Source organism: Aspergillus oryzae, chromosome 4, assembly GCF_000184455.2.
Source record: "Aspergillus oryzae RIB40 DNA, chromosome 4".
In the NCBI taxonomy this organism is placed as follows: Eukaryota; Fungi; Ascomycota; class Eurotiomycetes; order Eurotiales; family Aspergillaceae; genus Aspergillus; species Aspergillus oryzae.
The window spans coordinates 849,402-863,598 of record NC_036438.1 but is presented as its reverse complement, the minus strand read 5'-3'; the positions used below and the strand labels follow the sequence as shown (position 1 = coordinate 863,598).

Below are 14,197 nucleotides of genomic sequence, written 5' to 3'. Positions count from 1 at the left end.
CGGCGAGAGAGGACCCAAAAGCCAACCATTAACCATCATGGATGACAAGGGAACACTCGCCGAGCTTCAGCAGGTGATTGAGAAATACAACAAAGATGACCCTTCGAGTTGGATGCGACTGGAAGATGCCCTGGAAAAGGTGCGTCGGGAGTTGGTGCCTCCTCAAATATTTACGATGAAACAGCGACTCCAGGTATGTCAACTCACTCGTCTTTCCCGGCTATTAAAAGCCTTGCGAGCAATATTAAACCACAACAGACAGTGAACAATGTTTGCATTGTAGTAGCGCTTGAGATGGGCTTGTTTAAGACCCTGGCTGCCAAGGTGGGTAAGAGCCTGACTGCCGAGGACTTGTCGAAGACTACTGGGTATAATGCTAGCCTCATTGGTACGTATCAGGACTCGTTGCTAAAGAGGTTTCCATGTGGTCTTTGGACTAATATATTCTAGCTCGAGTGATGCGCGTGATCACCGCCATCGGTTTCGCAAATGAGACTGGATATCAAACTTACACTGCAAATGGTTGTACCTTGGCCCAAAACAACCCCGGAAATATCGGAGGCCTGATTATCTCGTAGGTTACCCTTCGGCATCTATAGTATGGCTCTGCTATGGTTGAACCTGCACTAACATTGGATCGAACATTCAGCAATGACATCGTGTTCCCAGTTGCAAGCCGAATCCGGCAATACCTCCAACAAAACAAACCTGTGGATATCGCCAAGACGCTTCCAGCATACGACTTCGCGATGGGAGAGACCATCTGGCAAACGCTAGCGAAAAACATCGAATGGAAAACAGGCTTTGACGACAATATGACTGCTCGAAACAAAACACTCTCTGTCCCGTGGCATTTGAAATATCCGGTTGGGGAGAGGCTCGCCGCAGGGTCACTGTCTGCAAAGCCAATTATCGTTGATGTCGGTGGTAATCAGGGAGTCGATCTACAGCGCTTTGCTGATACATTCCCTGAATTAGAATGCGAACTGATCTTGCAGGACCTACCTGAGACCATAGCTGGGATTCCAGGACAGCTTGACTCTAGAATCAAGCCAACTGCGCATGACTTTTTCACGGAGCAGACTGCAAAGGGTAAGTCTTAAAAAACTTGAACGTTTTCCTGTACGGATTTATAAATCCGAATGTTAACATAATTTAGGTGCGGATATATACTATCTCAAATCTATCCTGCACGATTAAGACGATGTCGCCTCTCGCAAGATCCTTTCCAACATTGCAAATGTCATGCAACCTCATTCCCGTCTTCTCATCAATGAAATGATCCTTGCCGATGTGAATGAATCAATGATACGGAGCAATATGGACATGCTTATGCTGTTCTTCACTAACGGGATGGAACGTACTCAGACACAATGGAATGAGTTGTTGGCCACGGTGGAACCACCTCTCGAATTGGTCCAGGTTTGGTCGGCTACGGGAGATCAGCAATGTGTCATTGAAACCTGTCTGGCAGAGTAGATATTGATTGCTATTATCGATGCTTGAGATTTATCAGGTGTTATAAGGGTGTAAGAAATGTTTATGTCCTGTCATTTTATGCTTTGGTTTCTTGAGAGTATCGACGGGTCCCTGGTAGCTTTTGGACTTAGTCGTCGTTTAAGGAGGCCTGTTGAGCAGCGTCATTGACTTAACGACACCCTTCAGGGCTAAGGTCAGGGGATCGATTCAGGCTCTTTGGAAGAAGGTGCCGTGCTGTACTATGAATGCTCGCGGTACGAAAAAATAAAGAGTTTTGCCATTGAACTCATTCTATCCACTGACACCAGCTGTGAAATGTCTTCTCAGCCATACTGAAGCCACAAGGCGGGATGCTAGTATGACAGCCAGCGACACAATGATTTTCTATATTAAATGATCGACTCTTCAACTAGATTTAGCTCGGCGAAGAGACTAATTATCCCCGTCCATAGTAATGAATACAACGGCAAATATATAGTACACCGGAAAGTCTATTCCTCAGGAGGATAAACAACAATTCTGTCAAGGTCAGCTCCCTTGTAGTCAAATCCGTTGTAAAGTCCGCCGATCGTGATAGTGTTCTGCTTTCCCTTCTCGAGAGTAAGTTTCAGTGGTGTGGAGAGGATGATGCTCTTGTGGGTATCCCGCTGATAGAGCGTTTCTACGTTGGAAGTGTTGCCATTGACAACGACGCTGCTAATGCGTCGGAGTTGCCATTCGCCTCCGATGCGATCGGGGGTTCCACCAGCTACAGCTTTTGTTAGGAAGATTAAGTTAGAAAGAGAGGGTAGAGCTTACGTTGGTCTCCGAATCCCATGTCATCGGTGTCTGTTGAACACTATTAGTCGGTATTCTTTTCCGGAAAGTATGTGCACTTACTCTGGTAGTAGAAAGATACCCACTGCGGCTTGCCTGTGCCTTCGATACCTTCGAATGTGACTGTGCTATCGTTGCCGTAGATGCCGGTTAGAATGGTGTTGTGGCTCGCGAAGTTCTAAAGAGTTAGCGGGTAGTTTGCAAGGCAAACAGAAATAATACTCACGGCCTCTTGCTTGAACGCATCTCCGGAAGTCTTTGCATCTTTTCCATAGTAGGTCTTTCCTTCGATTGGTTTCCACTCGCCGGTTTTGCTATGCCGTGTTAGCTTCGATAGACTGGTTGATAATTACTCAACATACACATTGAGGTCATAGACATCGTGCCAAGCCAGCTCTAGCGTTTTCTTCTTATCGTCAATCTCAATGGGTAACCAGATGTAACGACTCTCCCAGAGCGAGTTTGAGTCCCACTTGTCCATGTTAGCAAAGACTCGCGCGTAGAACTAGTAACACCGTACCTGGTCACCAATGTAAAGGTATGTAGTCTTCTTGGAGCCCTCAATCTTCAAAGTGTATCCAGACTGAGAGTTGAATGTGCGCGTGTTCAGGGGCGCGACCATGAACGGCTGGGACCAAGGGCCCTCCAGCGAATCAGCCCGGAACGCAACGACATCTGTCCCGTTAGCTCTAGTCATTGAAGCAAACAAGGATTACACTCACTGTTAGGTCTGTATCCAGTCTTATGGCTCATCAACGCGTAGTAGCTGTTGTCCGTCTGGACAATGGTAGGTGCCTCGAGATCGAACTTATTAAATCGATAGACCACCTCTTCCAGCTCTGAGACTTCCTTATTGTACCGGGTAATATAGACATCGCGACCCTCCACGCTATCGCCGTTCGAGTAAAGCGCATATGATCGCCCATCCTTATAATCCGTGAAGAGGCCATAATCCTGCGACCAATTGCCCATGGGAGCTGTCGCATTGACAAAGGTATAGGGACCGGCGGGGGTATCTGACGTCGCAAATCCCTGGAGTAGCAATCCATACGTAGAGTTATCGGCATGCCAGAACATCTGCAACAGTTAGCAAGCACACCTGATACTCATGAATACTCACTCACATGATACTGACTAGTCTCCTCACTATAAACAACCTTGGGTCGCTGTATCACATTCTCTGGAGAAATATACGTATGGTTCTTCACCGGCTCTATGCAGAAACATTAGTACCACATCACATCCCGTGACAAAGTGTTGATAACCCTACCCAAAGCCAACCCATGCGACTCCCACGTCGCCAAATCCTCAGAACTATACACCGACACACCTCCGCCCTCCTCCTGTCCCTCAATCTTGTATTCTCCGAACCACCAGAATCGACCCGTGCCCTCATCGAAAGTAATACTTCCCGCATGAGCGCTCACAAGATTGCCATCTGTATCGTGCCAACGGCCCCCGGGCACGATGTACTTGCTTTGGGCAATTGCGCCGAATAGGAGAACTGGTAGAATCTTAATTCCCAACATTTTGATCAATTGCTGGGGATCTGGGGTAATGTCCGGGGAAAGTTTGTTGTTGTTTGGTAATATATCATTAGCCAAGACAACGTCGGTTGCTGTTACCCCGAGGTTGCGGGGTTAGTTTTTCCGTCGTCTTGTCTGGGGTGTCAGTGCACCGCTGGTGAAGGGAAACGGGGGTGTCTTCCCCCGGAGAAATTTGGGAAGGAGTGATTTGTATTACAGACGGTGTTTGCTAAGCCCTATAGAATGGTCATATCATTTTATGCTCAATATACTGGCCACATTGGGCTGCCGTTGCTGTAAGTACTGCCCCTGGCCACGTACATTGATATTTGTTAAAACAAATGCACTAGTGTCACTTTGAAATTGCCATACGTGGAATCTTGTGTTGATAACCAATTAAGTATGGCCTTGGCCAGGCAGGGGAAATGATCATTAAATATTAAATTAGCGTATACGCAAAACTAAATATCAACGTACATACGTGGCTAGAGGCAGTCCTAATGGTCCGTGCCATGTTGTGCCCCAAGGCTAAGAGAACAGAGATTAGTATTTTGGAACGTTGTAGATAGTTATGAGGCTCGTGTCAAACAGCGGATAGGCTATTCCACTAGATGACTGACGTTGTGCAGTAAATCAGTGTGGTGTCCTTGACAATGAAAACCATTGGCAGATGATTCTACTGCGTACTACCCTAAAATGGATGTTATTATCGTTGAAAAGTTATATGTTTCATAGGACTTCAATTGTAATTTCATAAACTACATAAACTATGTACGTTGCTTGACAGCCATTGACATGATCGTCTAACTTTTGTTAAGTTAGGTTTCGTAACATCCTTAGTCACATTTTGAATTTCAACTGCACCACTACTAGTAAAGATCCTTGTGCTCGGCCTTGATCATATCGGCACACTTCTCACCGACAGCGTAGACAGAGTTCTGGATACGGCAGTCAGGGATGATAGGAATAACCGAAGCATCAGCAACACGGAGCTTCTTGATACCGTGGACCTTGAGCTTCGGGTCCACCACACCCTGATCGATATTCTTCGAGAGACGGGCAGTACCAGTCGGGTGGAAGGCAGTCTGGCAACGGTCCAGAACGGCTCTGTGCATCTCCTTGTCGGAGTCGAGAGGCATTTCCCATGGGTACTCGCTCTCAACCAGGTCCTTGAAGCCCTCGCCCTTGAACAGCAAGTCATAGCTGAATCTGATACCCTCACGCATGGCAATGATATCGAGGTCATTGGCGAAGAAATTAAGGTTGATATTCGGCTGCTGAAAGGGGTCGGCACTGTTCAAGGTCACCTCACCAGGGTCGGAGATAGGGCGGACCAGGTCAACGACCACGGTAAGGTGATCACCGGTCTTGGGGGTGGGGAAGTGCCATTGGAAGGCGGTACCGAACATGCAGACGAAGTCGAGCTCGAAGTGAGGTTGTCCCAAGGGCGAAAATGGGTCCTTGCCTCCGTTGGCAGCTTTCGCCTTGCGGTATTCGGCATCCTTCTCGAGATACTTGTCGATACGGGGGAATCCGACCAGTTCGAGTAGACCGGAGCCAACAGGGCCGGAGCGATTTTTGTTATAGGCGGAAACGACGGCATCTCTCTTAGGGCCGTGGCGCAGAAGAACGTCGTCCATACCGAAGCCGTCTTTGACGCGCAGCACGAAGGGAACACCTGGGTGATCCATCAAGTTCTGGCCGACGTGGCGAGAGTCGACGATGGTGTTGATACCATGTCTCGAGAGCTCACGGGTGGGTCCGATACCGCTGAGCATAAGAAGCTTAGGGGTCTCGAAGACACCTTGGGAAAGGATAACTTCACGGTCCGCGAAGAAATTCAACTCGTTGCCAGCGGCGGTCACAACAGTAACACCCTTGCAAGTGCGGTCGGCCTCGTTAATAATAAGGCGCTTAGAATGAACCTCGGGCACAATTGTGATGTTGGGCTTATTCTTGACAAACAGGAAACTGCCAGACCGCTGGCCTCGGTAGATGGTATCACAGCAGTGGGTAAGACCATCCATTTCACCATCATAGATGTTTTCAATCAAAGGCTGGCCCATGGACTTCCAAGCCTTGGTGAGGTTCTCACGGAAGGGCGCCATCTCATCGATCAACTCAGCATGAGAGATTGGAATAGGGCCACCACCACCGATCTTCTCAAGCTCAGGCGAGTAAAGCCTGGGGTCATCGTGATAGGTAGCACTCTTGCGAAGGTAAGGAACAAGGGGATCCCAAGTCCACTCCTTGCCGCCAAATTCTTCCCATTGGTCAAAGGTAGCCTTATGGCCTGGAACCCATGTGAAGTAATTGAGTGATGAACTGCCACCAAGGGTCTTTCCACGTGTGTTCGGCTTCTCGATACGTTCGTAGTCATCGCGCCTAACCATGGTGGTTTTATAGGCCCAGTCGTACTTGCTGTTACGAAGGTCCATAGCAGAGGAAGGTGTAGTAATCTCTGGGATATCCTCAGGGTTCCCGATACCCGCCTCGACGATCAAGACCGTGACATTGGGGTTTTCAGCAAGACGGCCGGCCACGGTGTTACCCGCCGTGCCGCCGCCCACAATAACGAAGTCGAAGTGAGATCCATCGGTAGCCATGACCGCAACAGTAGAAGAGAGATATTAAAAGAAGTCTTGTTGAGAGTCAATGAATCTTGATTGATGAGTAGATAAGCTACCTTCATTCAGCAGAAATCCCATGCCCTTTTATACACTTGTTCTTCCTTTTCCCCGCATGGTACCTCTACAGAATGAAAGTCTGTTCAGTTGAGTATTAGGCGAGTCATGAATCATGATAGCATCACGGTGCTCGTACAACTGGTTATTGCAGGGGCAGATTGTCCATTTTCTCTTCCTATTGCAGTTGGTATACAGAAGTCCAGATAGAACGAACCTCAGATGCGTGGAAGTAAAACAAAAGTGGAAACGCGGCGGGTCCAGACTTTGGACCCGCATGCCGAAGCTTACCGGCGATTATTGGCCCAGTACTACTTCCAAAAAGGGTACTACTACTTTTTACATGCTGCCAAAGATTATCAGTTAAGATTATCAGCGATCTGATTATCTCGTTACCCTTGACAGGTTAAGCGGGTGTAGTGTGAGCGGATAAGAGGGGTTTTGTTGTCAACCCGATCTGAACAGGTGCAGGATATACTCTGCCCAGAAGCGATTTGCAGATCAAACTCAGATATTTACAATTATAACCTTGCTTCTTGCCACTTGGCAACTTAAGCTCCCCCGCGCGGGTGAACAGGAACGCTGTTCCTTCATGGTGTCTACAGTGGTTGTTATCTCAGGTAGTGCAACCCGCATGCAAATTGCAAGACGCAGCCAGAATTTACCAGAGATAGACTTCTGCACCTTTTGTAAAAAGGTCTTGCGAGCCACGAGACAATTGACAGAGTCTATCTGATAGGTTCGTAAATAACATATAGGGACAGGTAGTCTGGTATAGGCAGAGCTGCGGAGTTAGGTTTGCCATTTCCGAGGGAACCAAACTTCCGCGAGTGGCTAACCTTATTAAAAGCCAAGAACGATCAAGACATGTGGGCCTTGCGATAGTTCAATTGTATGAGATCATAAACTTTCTGGCTCTACTTTGAAACGAGTGGTAAATAACATGCCATTTCCACTGGCTCTAGACTCTACCCAGCCCTACTTCCCCGCGCACGGGGTTGTATCATTGGTTCACTGGAGTAGCCACCTGAGAATAGACCGATCGGATAACCGAGTCAGCCGATTTAGTATACTATAGTTTGACAAATAACCAACTCACAGGTTGTACTGTTTTACGAACCCCTCACAAGACTTTAACCGCGGTAAATTGGAGCCTGCAACGACAAGCATCATTCTCTCATGGTTTGGGACCACGTCACAGATGAGAAAGAAGAGCATGGCTAGATGATCTCTCACCAGCTACGGGGACAAGCATTGCGGAACTTACTTCCTTAGCGAAGGACCTTGGGGTCCCCGCAACCATCGACAATTCGCGATTCATCCAAAGACCCGCTTTTAAGATACCCGCCCATCGCCGGCAGGCATAGCCCGTACACCCGCAGGATTCTCAGCCTCTCAGAATCGATCCTGTGAGCCCGGGAATACTTGACCCACTGAGGAATGGGGACATGTCTGCAACGGCCACGCAAGCAAGGCTTGCGGTCGATATCTCCAATAACCCCAATGTACCAATCGGAAGAATATGCATGCAAACTAGTCTAACATGATGAGTGGCGGCGGAAAGTCAAATATGGTGCATCGAGAGGTCATCTGTGGAGATTTTCTATCATCACTCAGTACAATATAATGGTCCCAAGCGGGTCAGACCTCTCAGTGGTCCGGTGCTGGTTCGGAAGCATTGGTCCCTGCTCAATGGTGCAAAGCTTTCAGTACATGACATGAGTTTAACTTGGCCTTAATCAGGGTACGTCCCTATATGCACAGGGTTCGGGCTGAAGGGCTGTGGCAAGTAAAGCTTAAACTTGATTGTCATGCTATGTGATTTATGTCAATGGGTAAGTCTAGACTCAGAATGATGGGCTATTTCGGAGGTCCGTCGGCTTGAGATGGTGATCTTAGGGGTCTTGTTCGCCCCTACGTGTGTTGACGGAAGGGTTGTATCAAGGCGTGCACAATTATTGGGCAACACGGAGTTAATGGACGCACACTACTAGTGGTTGGTTGGCCTTTTAACTTCGAGGCATTGTCTAGTATGGATCCACTGCGGCTGGCGATAATGACGCTGCTCTGCTGGGCTTTTCACTCCAATTTACTTTTATATCCTTCCGTCGTCCCGCTCATCTTCTATACACAATTAGACTTTAAGTTCATAGCAAGACTGACTATCAACATCTATACTACTATCAAGCCTATAGACCGTTAATTTAAAGAGAAGTCCAATCTCCGATGAAAACCCTAGTCAGCCGTATAAACTACTCTGTGTGTCCCATAGTCAACACTATTGGCTTCTCATACATCCTTCAGCGCAGGACCGGCTCCTATTTCCGCGGTGGAGGGGTAACTGATGCCCAAGCACGTGGTGGAAGCTGTCTAGGCTGAAACAATTGACCACATCCCGTGCATTGTGGATCACAAGGACCCAAACAAGGCTCATAAGCCCAGCCGTGGCGGGGTACCTCGGGTCACTCTGCCAGCTCCGACTATGTTCAAGCCTCGCTGATCCTAATCCTACCAGGTCCACTACAAATGGGGCAGAGCAGAAAGCAGGGGAGGGTGCTACGGATATATGTGCGCTAAAACGTGTTGCAAACCGAAAATAACATTGGGTTAGTACTGTTCCGTCTCAGGCCGTCTCCCCCGGTACTTGACTGTGGTTGATCCATTTCTCTATTTAGCTAGTAAAGCCACTCTGAAATTGAGGAGAAATTTCTCTAGGTTCTGCGTACAAACAGTTGTTAGGGCAGCGGTCTGTGTTCAAGGACCAGTTCCACACGGTAGTCCGTCTTGACGGCGAGCTCACCACGGACGAGATCCTTGTCCACCTTGACATAGGACTGCACATCATAAGGGTTTCGTCAACAGGCAAATGTAGACAAAGCGCGGATGGTAGTGTAGGACACAGTAGGCTGGGTTAATTGATGGATATATCATTCGAAATGAGAATGACGAACATAATTCCATGGTATTTATGTCTCATATGGCCACTCCTTTGTAGTCAGGAGTGAACCCACGTCAGGTTGGACAGTATTAGTGTCACTTTATACTCCTGGGCTTTTTTTCTTTTTCCTCGTGAGGTTACCAAAGCGTAGTTTCGTCATATTATTGGGAAAATCAGTACTGTACAATCCTCTAATTGAGTTGTTGGCGGTGCTGTGTATGTTTTATGGTTGGGTAAATCTGCGTATTTCAGGTGCTGCACAAAACGCAGTATGATATGAAAAGCAACGAAAACCGACGAGTATCAAATGGATTATGAAATTCCTTGAATAGAACCACAAACATATTGATTACAGCTAACAACAACTGACGATAACAATTGTGATGGTAATTACATGAATTCCTTTCTTGTTGTGTTGGTGTAGACACAGGAGTCGAACCCCCTAGCGAGGGAAAACACAACATCGTTGTATTTTCCACTAATAAGACATGTCATTACATGTAATTTAAGCTCATTTTCTCAACTGCACCAATCGACTCGTGGTCAATCGAAAGCCCTAACCTCAACGATTTAGGCAGGTGTTCCAAGTACGGGGCTATTGTCTGATCTGAATTGGATACCCCTACTTTGGACTGTGTGATGGGGTTTTAACTAGTATTGGATAGAAAAATAAAACAGACATTGAATGGTCGATATCCGTGATATACTGTAGATATCAGGGCTATGGTGTCCCGCTTCCTTTATCTAAACCCTGAGCTGTGTTCCGAGGATTGGACCCCCCTAAGTAGGGGCCTTTGGGCATAGCAATAGAGGGCTATTTCGTACCTGAATCACCACTGTTCAATGTATTAAGCAGACCCATTTAGTGCATGATTCGCTATTGAGTGTAATGAATGCGCTATGTAGTGTATATAAAGACATTGATTGTAAAGAACAAGCGATTTAGTGTTTACAGGGCTACCACTAGCAGCAGGTCTCCGATCACCAATTCAACAACGATCATTAGTATGATACTGGATTAGGAAATAAGCCGGATTTAAACGGCGCAAAGCCTAGGGGGGGAGGTGTTGACGCTGCCTAATTAGGCGTAGCCCTGTTCTTCTTCCTAAACGATTTGTTTGCCATAGTCATGTTGATAGATTCAAGCAACCCAAGCAATCTAATAGGAATTCAACCAATTTCCACCTTTCAACAGATTTTATTAGCAGTTCATATTGACAAACAAATGATACAGAAAATCAAGATAGTGAAGCTCTAGAGGATTGTAATTCTGGCTTACGAGTCATTCTCTACTATCAGGTAATAGAAATTAAAAGTACGACAATATATGACGTCTTATCAGGTTCACTGTTTGGAAATCAAATTGAATGCTGTAATGTCTCGCTAATTCACCCATCCTCAACTCTTCTTGCTCTCCCCAAAACCACCATCCCCAAGTCTTCCACGTCTAACACCATCAATCTTGAACTACTTTATCTGTCTCCTTCAGATACTTTCCCTCCTTTGTAACGCACGAACAAATATCGAGCTATTCTCCAAACACACCGAATCACACGGTGTAAGTCCCATCATCTCAGAGGCATCTACCCTAATCTGTTTCCCAACTACGTCCCCTCCTCAATTACTTCCGAAGCTAACCACTGAGCGAGCGTCAGAGCCATGGCACCGATCACAGTTGAGCAATTTCGGCGCACTGTTACCGCCGCGGCGGCACAGCGCGGTCAGGACTACACCCATGTGTATTCATTTACTGTTCGATGGGAAAAGGATGACACCAACGCAGTCCAAGACTCCGAGCGGTTTCAGAGGATGCTTTCGTTGACTTCGTTGTAAGTTTTAAAGCAAAGTCTGAAGCCGAGCAAAATCTTATGATCTTGCATTATGCGGGTCATGGGATGACAAAGAACAGCAACTTTACCTTCGCGGAGACTACGGAAGCGAAGAAAACACTTAATGCAGATAACTGTCTGCTTAACAATCTCAAAGAGGCAGACATTATACCTTAATCGGAGCCCCTTGATGTTTTGATCATTCTGGATTGTTGCTTTGCCCACATAGCAACTCGGGCTCCAACTATCCCGCGCAGGGTGGTCGAAGTGATAGCGGCGACGAGTGTCCAGACACCCCCGGCAAGATCCCCGCCGCACAATACATTGACTGCCAAGCTCGCGGGGGAAATTGCCCACCGAAAGCGGAGTGGACACAAACATGTTGAATTTGCCGATGCCTTTCAAGCCTTAAGGTCGCGTGGGGACATTGTCAGGCCTAGCCATACTTTACTCGTTGGAGTCGCTTCGGTTATCTTGCCCCTGAATGGACTCCGGACCGTTGAGCCCACCAGTATTCCCGCAAGCTACACAGCACTTTTCAGCGTAAGCGTGTCGCAAGACCTAACCACGGATGAGATGAGGCAGCTAAGCGCACGGATACGCAACTTCCATCGTTTTGCCAGTTTGAACATCGACAACGTTTATCGTACCCAGTCAATGTGCTTGATTATGCGCTCTGTGCTGTCTGTTTATGCGAAGTTGCACAGGCTGCAGGGGTATTCTTTGATCGCCGAAAATCCCAGTGCACCTCTCGATCTAAATCGTCTACTGACAAGTATCTGAAAGATTATGAATTACTCTTCATAGACGTGCAAACATATTGCGTACAAGGGAGAACAATGATTCTGGTAATAATTATGCAAACTCTTGTTGTTGTGGACCTAGACACGGGAGTACAACCCCGGGCAGGGTAAAGCTCGACGGTAGTTGTTGTTCTTTTCAACGATAAGCGACAGGTAATTTGGAATTTAGTCTAGGAGGCTAATCAGGACTGAATTGTGAGATGCTCCATTCATAAGTAGATAGTTGCTTTGTGCCTTGGTTGCAGATTAGTACTAGGTCCCAGCCACCAGTAGTTGGTTTAGCCATCGATATCCATATCTTCCGTAGTTAACGAATCAGGCGAGCAAGCATGTTGAATTCTTATCAGAAACAAGAGTCAGAATAAACGTCAGACATGCAAAACAACATGGTTTAGCTTAAGCCGGTAGGATATTCCGCATCGCAAGCGTTGTTAAACCTTTGAAATGCCCCTATCCCATCCATAGAGTATACCAGCGTTGGCCAACGGGTCGGTAGGTAATATCCAGTCCACGACACGTTTGCCTTATAGGCGTTTGCAGTCAACAATCGGCAACTCAAAATACCAAGCTTCTATTATCTATAAAAGCGTCCGTTCTTTCTTAGTTATAAACTCTATCTATTTCCCTGATTATTCAGTCACCTCCAGTAAAGAAGTATGAGCAGGGAGTCCTTAAGAATAGGACTATATATCTTCATTAATCCTTAATAAATCTAACAGCCCCACGGATTCCGTCAGTGCTTTGCAGAGAATCTAGTTAGAAGAAATCTTATAAGGCCAATTAATTATTTATATCCAGCTTAGTTGATTTATCAAACCAATGTAAGTGCCTTTCTAGTATCCAGGCTACTATTTGCACCTGGGTCGAAGTAGCCATATTACGCCAGGCGCCTTGTCCGAGCGGAGTTATTAATAGATCCACTTCCTTCTCCTTTATCTCATCTGGCAGTGGCCTTCTGTGAAACGGTTCTTTCTTGAGTCGGTGCAGGATCTTTGTGGATTCTATAACTGCGGTCCTGTTTTGTTTCTGTATATTCTGAACTGAATCGCCCCAGTCTATAGGCCAGCCTGACAACATTTTCGTGTCTTCTGCATCAGTCGGCTCGGCCAATGGTGATTTCGGTTCCTCGAAGTTCCCTTCGTCAACAAACAAATAGAGGGAAGTCACTCTCTATTTCGGTTTCTGGTGTAGTTAATTATCACGTATCGTTGACACCGATCAGGTCCTGGGATCGTGCCCAGTCTGGACACCAATGACAAGTCAGTTATTCTGAACTGGTCTAGGAGACGTGTAGTTTGTTGTCGCTTAATTTCTATATCCTCGGTACCTGTCAGGTCAGTAGACCCTGAATTGCGTTCTTCGAAATTTCCTTCATTGACAAATGGATATGGGGAAGTGGCTCGTCTGATTGGTTCTTGGTATGGAGGAAGACCAGGACCTTTGTAGGACGGGTGGTTGCTCGATGCCAGATGTAAGGCACAATACCCAGGTCGTGACCATGATGTCAAGGTATTGACGTTTTTGATTATTGTTATGTTCATTGATTTCTATCTGACAATTGTCGGCTGGCTTCCTACTGGCTGACTAGAGCTGTCCACTATGACCAGCGACGCAGGATTCAATAAGGTTCTAGGTTTCAACAAATACCGGAATCGAAAATGACAACCTCTCGTTGTCAACAATAGATGCAGAACGCTGAACGAAATACACAGAACGCGACAACGTAAAAGAATAAGTAGAAATAGACGTAGTAAAGTAAAAGATACATATCAATATCAATCAATCGCTAAGTTCCCTATATCGATCTTCGTATTTCTTGAGCTTCCTGCGCAGCTTGTCAAGTTCATACTCTTTATTCCATCTAGCCATACCTTAAAGACTAGTCTTCATGTTATGTAGCAATCTTTGATAGGACTCGGTATCCTCGATAGAGGAGATGCCTGACTGTGTTGACGTGTAGATCCGAGTTATAAAGGCGTTAATATAGTTTGATTGGGTCGAGAAATATATCCGGCCTGGATGTATACTTCCGTGTGGGTTGATATCAAAGTAGTTGGAGTATCTATCAAGTCAATAGGGCCTCGTAAATCAGTACGAGCTGGAGAGGTTGACACATGCTGTG

The 14,197-nt window shown here is 46.6% G+C and overlaps 3 protein-coding genes across 3 annotated transcripts; 1 reads left to right on the top strand and 2 right to left on the bottom strand.

Annotated features, from left to right (window-relative positions):
- Positions 1 to 37: 37 nt before the first annotated feature.
- AO090012000351 (uncharacterized protein) lies at positions 38 to 1,479 on the top strand (the record flags this gene model as incomplete). The annotated part of the gene is made up of 5 exons (XM_023236444.1): positions 38 to 193; positions 259 to 388; positions 451 to 574; positions 650 to 1,092; positions 1,202 to 1,479. The coding sequence occupies 5 exons, from the start codon at positions 38 to 40 to the stop codon at positions 1,477 to 1,479; spliced, it is 1,131 nt and encodes a 376-aa protein (XP_023091371.1).
- A 491-nt stretch (positions 1,480 to 1,970) lies between these two features.
- On the bottom strand, positions 1,971 to 3,824 carry AO090012000350 (putative beta-glucanase; the record flags this gene model as incomplete). Its single annotated transcript, XM_001727327.1, has 9 exons — positions 1,971 to 2,227; positions 2,278 to 2,307; positions 2,359 to 2,473; positions 2,522 to 2,609; positions 2,658 to 2,767; positions 2,816 to 2,970; positions 3,018 to 3,372; positions 3,420 to 3,508; positions 3,566 to 3,824. The coding sequence occupies 9 exons, from the start codon at positions 3,822 to 3,824 to the stop codon at positions 1,971 to 1,973; spliced, it is 1,458 nt and encodes a 485-aa protein (XP_001727379.1).
- An 866-nt stretch (positions 3,825 to 4,690) lies between these two features.
- Positions 4,691 to 6,427, bottom strand: AO090012000349 (GMC family oxidoreductase; the record flags this gene model as incomplete). The annotated part of the gene is made up of 1 exon (XM_001727326.1): positions 4,691 to 6,427. The coding sequence occupies one exon, from the start codon at positions 6,425 to 6,427 to the stop codon at positions 4,691 to 4,693; it is 1,737 nt and encodes a 578-aa protein (XP_001727378.1).
- Between the last annotated feature and the right edge of the window lie 7,770 nt (positions 6,428 to 14,197).